The sequence below is a fragment of the Agrilus planipennis genome, unplaced genomic scaffold (assembly GCF_000699045.2).
Source record: "Agrilus planipennis isolate EAB-ADULT unplaced genomic scaffold, Apla_2.0 scaffold174, whole genome shotgun sequence".
NCBI lineage: Eukaryota > Metazoa > Arthropoda > Insecta > Coleoptera > Buprestidae > Agrilus > Agrilus planipennis.
The window spans coordinates 413,508-426,347 of NW_020438963.1; the positions used below are offsets into that span (position 1 = coordinate 413,508).

The 12,840-nt window shown below is 32.9% G+C and overlaps 2 protein-coding genes across 3 annotated transcripts in view; both read left to right on the forward strand.

Annotated features, from left to right (window-relative positions):
- Window positions 1-8,964, forward strand: part of LOC112904651 (protein Wnt-4-like) — a 39,955-nt gene extending 30,991 nt beyond the window's left edge. Inside the window, exon 5 of the mRNA XM_025975266.1 lies at window positions 8,874-8,964. Coding sequence (XP_025831051.1) covers window positions 8,874-8,964 — 91 coding nt within the window. The remainder of the gene's footprint in view (window positions 1-8,873) is intronic.
- The window catches only part of LOC108739213 (sodium bicarbonate cotransporter 3), a 71,234-nt gene that overhangs the window by 25,290 nt on the left and 33,104 nt on the right, over window positions 1-12,840 (forward strand). The gene's annotated exons all lie outside the window — the stretch shown is intronic.

The following is a 12,840-nucleotide window of genomic DNA, read 5'->3' on the forward strand; positions in this document are numbered from 1 at the left end:
ATAAATATGCCAATTTTTATACATTTCTAGGCATGTAAATATTTATATAGTCATTCTTAAACAATATTCAAAGGTAAAACTAATGAAAAATACATAAAAATATTGAGAAAGTTGTATAAAACATTATTTAAATATCTTTTATCAATTGGTTAGCTTAGGTTAGGTTATCGGGTTTTGTTCAAGTGACCACCCTCTTTGGATGCCTCACCTCCACCCGCTTGAAAATAATTATTTTATTGAATTTCATTTGAATTAGTGTATGAAAATTGTCAAAATAATCAACCTTCAACCCCCATAACTTTTTATGGGGGTGAGACCGCCGCAAATTTTTTATGGAGTTTTACACAGGTGACCACCCTGTTTCGATCCCCTACCATCTTTCGATCCCCCCCACCATCTTTCGATCCCCTCTACCCCCATCCCCATCTTTCATCATTACCATACTTTGTTTGAAGAATCTCTGCTAAAAACTTCAAATTCGGAATCCGGTTCACTGATTTGGATCTTTAAAACGTTTGGAACTCAGTCGAATCAGTTAAATCCGCGTTATTCTGAAGCTTCGAATCGCTGCCACGACGGTTCTGGCGTTTTGGATTCTCTTCGAAGCAGGAGATAAAAAATTCTAGATAAGTACAAGATGCACAGGGACTCAAGAACCTGGTTATGATCCGATTCTTTGAAATGATCTAAAGCGCGCTGACCTAACAAGGAATTGAATTTCCGATCACTAAATATAGGTAGATAAGCGAGTGTATCTCAAAAACCTTTTTTTAATAAATCGAACCCTTATTAAAGATAAAAGCCATTAGTTTATTATCAGTCAACTATCTTTTAGTAAGTTTAGAACAAATCGGGTATAGTTTGTGTATAGTAAAGGTTAATCGGAATAATTTACCTCAAAAAATTACCTATGTAGTTCAAACAGCTCATTATATCATCTATTGCTTTTTCATAATACAGTGTCACATCATCACTGATGTTCAACAGTATTTGTTTATACAAAAGAAACAATAACACATAATGGAAAAACTTTGTGTACATATCTACGTAATTTTCACTAAGAATTTATGAACAAAAAGTTTGTTGTTTTGATGCGTAACTGAAAAACCTTTTTTTTTGTTCGAGTAAATATTCAAAGATAGTAACCTTCGACATTAAAATCTGAAAGCAGGTTCACGGAATAATGATTACATCACCAATACTTGTTCTGAATAGCAAGTTGGTAAATGTAGGTAAAATAATTGTTATAAACAAATAAAAATAGATTTATCTTGATAATCAATATTAAGAACTGAAGTGAAATACGCAATTAAATGAAATTAAATTGGTTCTGGCTTGAAGATAACTTGTTCATGAAAATATACAAACAATTTTTTAGCATTTCTATTTATTCTGTTTTTTATTATACATCACAATTCATTATAGACTGAAGATAAGTAAGAAGTTCTTTTCTTCTTTTTTGCTTTCTTCCTTTCTTTTTGTCTTTCTTTTTTCCTTTTTTTTCCTTCATCATTCGTCTCATTACTTTACTTTGTGATTGCTCCATTGTAATTCGTGTTAAAGGCATTGGCGTAGAAAGGTAGGGGCAAGGTGGGGGCACTATCAAGATAAATCTATTTTTATTTATTTATAACAAAACATAGAAACCAAACATCTATATAAACATAAACCTGTTGAAAATCTGCCCCCTATGAAAAATCTGTCGCTACGCCCATGGTTAAAGGACACGATTGAATAATGCATATTAACCCTTGTTTAAGAAGTTTTTGCAAAAGAAACAATAACGATGAATTATTATTATTACAACTCCTCAACTACTTTTTGGTTCTTAATTAAGTAGCATTTAAAACAAACTAAACTAGAGATTTTGCTTCAAAAAATAACTATTTATCAAAAAGAGCTATTCAAGATTATAATTTCTTTTTCATATACCATTATTGGTGATGATTTAAGTAAAGCATCATAACTGAAAATTGATCCATAAGCAAACATTTATTTTATCAATGTAAAGCATATGCTAAATTTAAATTTGTGTCCGTTACACGTAACTAGTTTATATAAAAGTTTTCACATAACGTACATAGAATTTAAATACGTTTTTGACTTGAAAACTCAGTATGTGTATAAGTAGGTACTTTAAGTCAATAAAACTGTTCCAATAAGTACATGTAGATACGATGCATTTACGCTTTTCATTAACTAATCAGTACTCATATTTGACTGGTTTTAAGGATTCTTATCTGAGGAAACTCATCGATACGAACAGTTTACATCGAGGGATAGCAAAGTTCACGGATTATTTATCATCAGTCTGCTCTTATAATCCGATCGTGGCAGTCAAGTCCTCGGGAGGTGTTTACATACATTGCACAGTTCGCGATCTCATCGTCGCCGTCGGGTTAGTGCGTTTTTGTTTACACAAATACTACACATTTCTCGTTTTATGAATAGTGCGCGTGAAGGCGTAGATTAAGTTTTGTTTGTTCAGATCACTAAAACAGGGAAAACTTTGCACACATTGTTTAAAGTGCTCAACAACAGTAAATTAGATAATTGTAAAGGCAGAAAGAACAGAGTAAGTGTCTTTTATTACAATAAAAGAACAAAACAATAGAATAGAATGTGTTCTAATAACATTTTTCAATAGTATGTATTGCTTATTCATTACTTAAAAACTGCGATTAAAAACAATTTGCAAACTCTCTTGCGTACATGTACCGAAACTCAAAGGACCAAGGACCTTTTTTAATATTATGGAGTAGATGTCAGAAAAGCTTTTGGTGCATGATAGAGAAATAAAATTATGACGATGGATAACCGTGAAACTAGAACTTTCTCCGACATCCTTTTCTGTCATGCTATTGACGCAACTTTTCCACCCTTACACGAAGTTTTGCGACATCACGTTCTTCTTTCTTTTCTATCATATATTTTGACATCCACATCCACAGTTTTTCAACATAAGTTTTCCCACCATTATTCTATTGTACATTTTAATGCAACTTTTTTGTCTATATCCACAGTTTTCCGGCACCAGTTTTTCCTCCCTTATTCTATCGTACACATTGATGCAACTTTTCCATCCGTATACCTAGTGTTCTGACATCGTATTCTTACTCCCTCCCTTTTCCATTGTCCATTTTAGCTTAACCTTATGAATCACCTACACAATTTTCAGACACCACTCTTTCCCTTCCTCCCTTATACTATCGTACATTTTGACGCAACTTTTCCATCTATATCGAAAGTTTTCCGCCATTAGTTTTCCCGTCTTTATTCTATAGTAAATTTTGACCCTACATTTCCATCTATATCCACAGTTCTCCGGAATCAGTTTTCCTACCCTAATTCTATCGTACATTTTGATGCAACTTTTCCATCCAAATCCAAAGTTTTCCAGTATCAGTTTTCCATCCCTTATTTTATCGTACATTTTGACGCAACTTTTATACCCAAATCCAAAGTTTTCCGGCATCAGTTTTCCATCCCTTATTTTATCGTACATTTTGACGCAACTTTTCCATCCAAATCCAAAGTTTTCCGGCATCAGTTTTTCATCCCTTATTTTATCGTACATTTCGACTCAACTTTTCCATTCAAATCCAAAGTTTCCGGCATCAGTTTTCCATCCCTTATTCTATCGTACATTTTGACGCAACTTTTCCATCTGCATGCATGGTGCATGGATGTCTGACATCAGCTTCTCTCTCCATCCCATTCTATCGTACATGTTGATGCAACTTATTCACCCTTACACAAAGTTTTCTGACATCACGCTCTTCTTCCTTATTGTATAATTTGACGCAACTTTTCCATCCACACACATTGTTTCCTAGCATTACTTTCTCCTTCCCTTCGTTTTCTATCATACATTTTGATGCATGTTTTTCATCTACACTCATAGTTTTCTTTCTCCCTCCTTCCCTCCCTTTTCCTGTCGTACATTTTGACGCAACTTTCCATGCAGATAGTTTCCTGACATCATACATTCGACTTTAAGAGATAAACAGAGCCTAATGTAGCATCAAGAACTAGATGAAGTTTAATAACAACTGAAGCGGAGTGGATTTTGAAGCTTTTTAAGATTTAACTTTGTAATTAGATATACTTATTATACTACGAATTCTGTTAGCGATAAACACAGATTTTACCCAAATAAATTATTAATTGTGGTTAAATGACATTACTGTTATGAAATCGATGTAGTTTCAGTGTTTTTAAACTAGTGACCGTTTTATTCCCTCAATCATTTTTCTCTGCAGTAAGACAGAGCTCTAATGTGTAGTTGTTGTATACATATAGAATTTCCCACCTACGCAAAACCAGTTTTGTAGAAAAAATGCATATTTCTTTTATAGAAGGACTTACGACTACTTGTTTTTCCTTTTATGAAACGGATGTTTGTAATAAATTGTAGCATAAATTTCCACATGCAATGACAATCTCTTTTTTTATTAATGTTTAGAATGGTACAGTACTTTTTAAAAATGTAATAACATACACAGTAATATATTTAGGTTAATCTAGTGCAAAAGACTTAGAGAAGATGAAATTATTAAAACGAAGTGACCTATTTGAATTAGTAATATTACAACGCCTTTGTAGAAAAGTTGAAAAACAGGAACATGGAAAAATCAGATCATTCCTAAGATTTATTAGCAAAATAAAATATTATCTTATAATTCTACTACTACATTATTTGATTTGAAGATAAGTTGGTCGAATTTTGACGACCAGTTCNATATAATATTCAGATACCATCTGTGTGTACAGTAACTGTGTGTGAATATTTTGGAAAAAATATACTTATCTATTGTCCATATCCGCTACATAGTTCGTTTTTCATGGATGCAATTCATTATTCTCACAGTAACATTTTTCTTCTTCAGTGCGAGTGAAATGATATCTAGGATTCACTGTCTACCCTGTAGTACAATGTGACGTTTCCACTCTCACAGTAGAAAAAGGAAAACGGTAAAAAACGGAACGTGAAATCGATACATTGCTTCACATCCTTCACATCAATTTCTTTATTATTGTTATTTAGATATTAATAATTAGAAAATACAGAATGCAGTTAATTGCTAGGTAATTTGTTCCAAACATCAGCTTCTTTCTATTTGTTAAGAAATTGTTTTCCAGTGTTGATAGAAGCGATGTTGGGATCCTCTTCCTTAGCCCTGATTAAACCTGTCCTTCCAGCGTTTCACTGAAAGCTGTGGCAGGTATTTTCAGGGATTATAGCGGATGCGTCGTAGTAACTGCATGAAACTGTCTCAATCCGATTGTTGCGGGAAGGACTACGAAACTACGATTACATATTCGATTCAGCCCCACAGCCTGCCACAGTTGCCGGTAAAACATTAGAAAGAAAACTGCAATCAAGCTACCATCCAAGTCGTTAAAGCATAAACTATTTCTCTTTATTTGTTCATCATAAAATTAGTACAATAGATAAATCACAGTAAAGAGAATTACGTAAAGAATCGAATAATATTCCGTTCGAAACATTGTGTATAAATACATGTCTTGTATTATTCCTACCTTACACTCAATTCACCTGGACTATTGTAAGCGTTTGTCCCGTCAAACTGTCTAGACAGCGCAATGTCTGCGGTTTTGTTAAAGTTCGTCGCACTAACTTATGTTTGACTCGGGAAAATTCACAGGGCTTGAGAGAAACTAAACACCAGTGTAGTTTCCAATTAAAACATTTTACCTTGATATTCATTAAACATATACCTGTAGCACTTAGAACTTTTTAGTTCTATTTTGTATTAAAAAAGATAGAAAAGCACCCCTACGGCCAGACTTCGGTTTGATCCTTCTATGCATACGTACATACGTCATCATTATGCCGGTCGCACACTTTTATATGCGACATTGTTCCGACGAGGCGGTCGGTACGTTTGTAGTAGGCATTCTATATCTATAGCAGAGCCGGGCAAACTCGGCTCTTTTGTCTCCCGAGTGCTCCTCAAGGTTAACCAAGTAGCTCTTAATTGATCCTGCGAGTGCGAGTGAGATGATTCTGCCCTTTTCTTATCTCTTCCATTTCGTTGTGAGTCCCCTCTTCCATAGCCAAACCCAATAGTTTTGCGAATGTAATAACGAAAATTTTCGTAGGTATTTTTTAAGTTGCGAGAGTGGCTTCGCTCTTCTACGGGATAAAGGGGCTTGATATGGGAGTGGAAGGGAGAATAAATAAGAAAAAACAAAATTATTCATTACTTCTTACTCTCTGGTACTCATTGAAGGGTATGGAGTGACTCAAACTAACCTCATGTAGCGGCTCCTGCGAAGTTAAAGTTTGCCCGGCTCTGATCTATAGCGTTAAAAATTAGTATGTTTAGATTTGCAGATGATATAGCAGTATTAGCATCTAACAACGAGGAGTTAGAAATAAAATGGAAGCGGTATTGACAAAACATGAAAATAAAATTAAGCAAAAATATTGGTAACGCAAAGGAAGAAAAGCAAACAATGAGCTAATATAAAGATAAGGGACAAAATTAGAAGAAGTAGCTGATTGTCAGTATTTAGAAAGTGATAACTCAGAATGGAACGAGGCACAGCAGAGATATAAAGCAGCAAAAGTAATTGAAACAGTATGTAAAATTGATTGTCAGGAAGAGATAACACATTTTATCCGCATCCGGCTCTTCTAGTTTAATAATGAGCAATACTTTATTTGTTTAAGATTTAAGGGATCGTATTTTATGAACTATAAAATTTAGATATACACATCAATACAATAATTTGGAAAGTTTCGATTCGAACTTTTCTTTAGCTTTAATAACACACTATAGAGACTATACACATTCTCTTTTCGCATTTTCGAATCAAGGTAAAATACCCGCTAGCCAATAATGTGAAGCGACATTGTATTTGCCACCTGAACAAATTCAAGAATGCGTATTTGCAGCAGCTCATATGAATATAAAACACGATTAATGAATATTAAATACAAGAGAAATGTTTTATCGCTAGCCAGTTAGTTGGTTAGTTAGTTATACACACCATTCCCATAGAATAAAAATACTGCAATGAACCAACTCCAGCAAGTTATTTCGAGATTTAACAGGTTTAAACCGAAGAAAGTATGTTTGTTTCAAGGGTACATAACCGCCAGTAACCAACATGGTATAATAATGTTGATATTCATGTATGTTTTTTGCTGCTTATCACGTTTACTGATTACATTCATGTTTATTAGAAAGATATGTATAGTAGTTCGTATCACCCTTTGGCGGAATGATTTTTGTCACAAATTCTCTTTATCATGCAATAGTTGCAATTCACTATACGACTATACAGTACCTATTATAATTTAAAGTGTCATTAATGTTTCAAGTTCAAAATGTTTGTTAAATACATATGTACTTACAATTTTAAAGACTGTAACGTAACCGATGTTACAAAACCAGGGCGAGATGTTGGCTTACAGCCCAAGCATTTTAATTGCCGCACTGAATAATAAAGGTTGGTTTAGGACTAATCGTGAACGACCGAATGTTTGTCCGCAACAGTTTCAGAGTTCAGGAAATTTTCTAAGAGGATATTATAAATAATACTTTCGGTAAAGGTCTAGGGGTGATCGAAAAAGGAGGTCTCCCCCACCTGTGTACCATAAAAAGTTCGTGGCGATCTCATCCCCATAAAAAGTTGTGGGGGTTCAAAGTTAATAAATATGCCAATTTTTATACATTTCTAGGTATGTAAATATTTATATAGTCATTCTTAAACAATATTCAAAGGTAAAACTAATGAAAAATACATAAAAANAAAAACATGTCAAAATTGATATTATTAGATGTTACCTAATAAATTTTACTATTTCTACGGAAAATTCAGTCATTTACAATCGAAAATTGTAATTCTTGCGTTGTCATAAAAATTTAGTTTTCTTACCCTCCCACTTTTATCCAGCAGGCTTAGCAAACGATATTATTAGGGCCAATCAGTAGCCTATCGATGTGCGCTCTGCGTTTTTACTGTTGTCGATAAGAGCGGCATTTCATACCAAGATCCGCATTTTCGCATGTGGTATATGCGGGTTACAACCTGTGTTTAACAAATACAAATACTAAAAATGTTATAAGATAAAAATTTTAATGTCAATGGTTTCCTCATTGACCCCAAAAGTAAAACTCGTGCATCTACTTAATACGAATACATAATCTGCATATGTATTTTTATTACATGGAATAATAAAACCATTCGCTGGTTAGTGACCTCTACAAAAAAGTATTCGTCCTCGACTGAATGAAGCCTAGTAACTGATTATTATTTATTTTTGTTTTTTCATATTTGAGTTAACACCCGAATCAGGTGATTTTATGTAAACTACAGTTGTTTGGTAACGAATTTACTGATTGAGTGTTTCTGTATGGTATACCGAATTATTGAGTCAATACCAAACCGTTTAGCATTGAATAAGCAGATTAAAAATAGTTAAATCTTATTGGGATTCTTTTTTAAGTTTTTTAAGATAAAATACTTTAACTTGGATAGTAATTTGAAAGAGATAAGTAAGACCAAGACTAAGACTGGATTTATTGGCTTGGTCTTGCTTATTCGGTCTTGTTCTTACGTGTTAGGTTTTGGTCTTGCTGAAACTTGTTTACGCACGGTAGAGTAAGTTCGTTTCAAGCGAGTTGCTACGTAACGAAATCATGCAACGGATGTCCCCCCTCTATACTCGGCCACGTAGTCGAGTTCGTAGTGGGGATCGCTTGAGCCGTGAGCGCGCTTCNAAAAAAATTAATTAAAGTTGCTTCAAATAGTTTAGCTCATATATCCATCGGAAGCAATAAAATTTTTTGTTTATAGCCTTGTGTATTTGGTCTTGGTTTTAATCTTCATCTTGTTAGTTCGGTCTTGACCTTGGTGCTGCAGTCATGGTTTTTAATTTTGGTCTTGGTCTTCGGAAAATGCACCAAAACCAATTCCGCCCGTCACTAATGGACAGTGCAGGCGGTTTTTATTATTTAAATATCTCGATGTCATTATCATGAATACGTTCAAAATTCGTGAGCGTATATTTATTTGTTAAAAAATTTACTACGTTTACATTTACTTTATGCTACACTAACCATGTAGGTTTGATTGCATTAGAACTGATTTTTTAATGTAACGAGATGATATTGTACGTTTCACTCAACCGAATCGTCACAGATATCATTTACGTGACACTAATAAACGACCGCATGTGTAATTACAATTACAATTACCTTTTGAAGCAATTCAATGTATGTAAGCGTTACTTTACGTTTTGTTGCTAACTGTTTATCAGACATAACACACAGTACTTTTTTTTAAACAAAATTTTTTTTTTAGATTTACCGTCTTATTAAAACGATATAAAGAACATTATATCTTAACTTATTATCAGATAGAGTAGATAGCACTGTCACAAAAAATGTTTTCTTGTAAAAGAGTAATACGATTGATTTATATTCTTTTACATGTAAAGCACTTTTGTTAATCTTTTAAATCAAATTAAATGGTAATATTAAAGCAGTTAAGACCTAATAGTAGTTTTTTTATTAAGATTAATTAAAAAAAAAAGAATATAAAAAGAACAAAAAAGTAGATCTTAAAAACGTTTGCTCAGCACGCAAGAGAAAACAAAATCCGATAAAAAACAGTCTTAAAGACATTTTTATGGGATTATCGTAAAAGAAGAATATTCTTCCACCAATAAACGAAAACAACAGCACAACAGTTTCAACATAAGCGTTTATGTCAATCTCGCTTCAAATGTTATTTCACAATCAAAATTGTCTCCAATTTATGTGTTTTGTGCACAATAGAAAATGATTTCCCTTTTTCACAAAAACTCGACTATAAACGTGTAATAAGCTATGTTAAAATTTTCCAATTTTATCTCTCAGTCAGTGCAAGTGTTTCTTTTATTGCCTAAACGTGATAAGAAATTACTTAAATTCACCGCCTTTTCTGATAAGTAATATCTATAATCGCTTTACAAATAATTTCTTGATAATACTTTTGTTAGATAGCAACGACTACAATGCAGTGTACGTAATATGTACTTGTTATTACCAAATAATGTTGTCATAGGCAATTGTTTAAATAAAAACAAAACCCAAAACGGTTTTTAGAATAAAGTTTCCCAAGACTTAAAATTTAATAATGTAAAATAATTGTCTCATGTCCATATCTTCTCGATCCACATAAATCATTAACTTCGACTTGTCCTACATAGAAGACGTATTGAGATTATTGTACGGACTGAATTTGAATGTGTTACCGAAAAAATGTTTAACTTGTTACTATAAACACAGAAATTATGTTATTGGTTGAGACTTGAGAACAATAAAATACTAATTACCAAATTATGGAAATACTAGTTAAGCCCGTTCAAATTTAGAAGATGGTTTTAACCACAGCATTTCTTTGATTTGATTTAATTTAATAAAATGATTGTGACATGATCAGTCGTCTGGTGTTTAGCAACCGTCACTATCATATCTATGACTCCACGGCTTATCGCTTATTTGATTTTGATTTTTGAAAGCGTGAGAATGACCCGAGCAGAAAATGAGTTGGGCTCTGATCCGTATCGGATCGGGCATCCCAACCGCCCAATTGGGGTACAAGAAAGAAAATTTGATAAGGACTGGATCAAGTAGTTATGTAAAGCTTCAAATATGCCGATTCGGGTCGAGCCACCTTATAGGGCACTAATAGGGATGCCCTGTGTGATCTTAAATAAGAACCTATCCATAAGGGGCAGTTTGAAGTAGCGTCCTACAGGAGGCAGATCGGGGTGTTGTGAGATGTCCAGATTTATCTATAAATGGTGCAAGTCAGAGTATCTCATAGAATTCATAATAGGATTTTTGGTTTGTGTTTAGTTTAGTTTTTCTTAGGGATTACTTGAAGCGTCATTACGCTTTTAATAATCAAAACCATCATGACATAAATAACTTGATACATTCTACATACACTATACTTTTATTATATTAGAAACTTACGACATAATTTTGAACTGCTGTGCCATATTGGTATTTTTCGTCATTTTAAGTAAAAAAAAAAATGAGATGATTTATACACAGTGAAGGTATTGTTTTATTGACTCTATAAGAACTCGACATTTTTTTAGACGTACCTAATTTCTTGTAAATTCCCCATCTCGAGTTCAATAGTTACAATTTTATTAAAACTTTAAATCATATCACGGTGGCATGGAATTAGCAAGGAGCTCCTTACCTAACAAATTCTTTCTGAACAATGAAATAAATTGTATAATAACAATAATTGTTGTAAACGTATTTCTTGAACTAACAAAATTTAAATTAATACAACCGTTTTTTCACAATAACCAGTACTAATTACTTGCGTGAAATGTTCAAGGATATCAACTTAAGTATACAATTATTTTATTATCGGATTTTCTCTCACTGTACTACATATAGACATACAGGTACAATATTTACTTGAAATTGTTTACGTTTTCATCAATTCATACATCGTTCTTGTTTATATTTCACATCAGGCAAGTTTATTTCTTTTTTAATGGAAATATAAAAACAAAATATCGATAACAGTGATTTTGCCGGGTATCCAGATAACTACTACAATTAATGGCTCATGTCTTTGTTCCGGTGGACTTTTCAGTAAATATCAACCTCACCAATGTTCCAAATCACAATAAGGGTACCTGGCGTCATTATCTGGTACCCAGGCGGATCCTAAAAAAAGTTCCGGATCCATGGGGTACCAGATTCAAACCGGATACTCAGCCCATCTCTACTCTATACCATTAAACCTATAGTGTGTTTCAAATAAAGATCAGAAAAATTAAAAAGAGCAGATAATGAAGCCAAGAATTAGATATTTCACGTTATTAATTTATGATTTGTTATTAAGGCATTATCCTTAATGTAAAGTACGAAACTTTTTAATAATTACTACTTATTCCTACAAAATAAGTTTAAATTCGGAACGACTAAAACGATTTCCAACAGATTTTACAAGCATGACGGGACTGCAGCAGTTAGCTGAACTACCTCCTCAATTATTTATCTTTTAATGATATCATTTAATATATCATCTCCTGATAAATTCCAAATCAAACGCTACTGACAGACGAAAATCTTTTATTTAACTTGAATAATCACAACAACTTTTCGAATTACGGTGCTAAGACTATTTCAAAACTTTTGCAAGTTATCCAAGTTAAATATAAATCTTCAGCCCTCGGTGGGTTTTGATTTGAGATTTATTTAGAATCTTTGCATACCAAAAATAATCTAAACACAATTTTTGAAAACTCTGAGCAGCGATTTACTTAACATTGGTTTATCAATTTCCGAATGTAGTGACATTACTGGAGTATTATTCAATGACATACGGCTAGTTTTTCGGCCTGTTACGGGAACGTATGCTATGGGACATACAAAATTAGTACGAATTGCGTTTGTTCACCCTAACACTTGAAACGATGTAACTTACGATTTTTGAGAGTAGTTTATATCTTATTTCCTGTGTGGGTTCAATAAGAATAAGCTGTTGTAATTGCTTTTACGATTAGTTAATTTGGGCGTCAATACAATATATCAATAATTATTTATTGACTTCATTCCCATATCACTCCCTACTGCTCATTGATGAAATGACTTGCTCAGAACTATAAAATATTCCAAAAATTATTGCATAATATGTATCGTATCTGCAAGTAAAGTGGCATTTATAAATAATTGAAATGGGTCGTTGTATATTACGTTATTAATTTTGTTTACAAAGACTAAATGTGTAAAGACTGATTACAATACAAACACTGGTAATTCATTTGTATTTCATTACTTTCCTCTA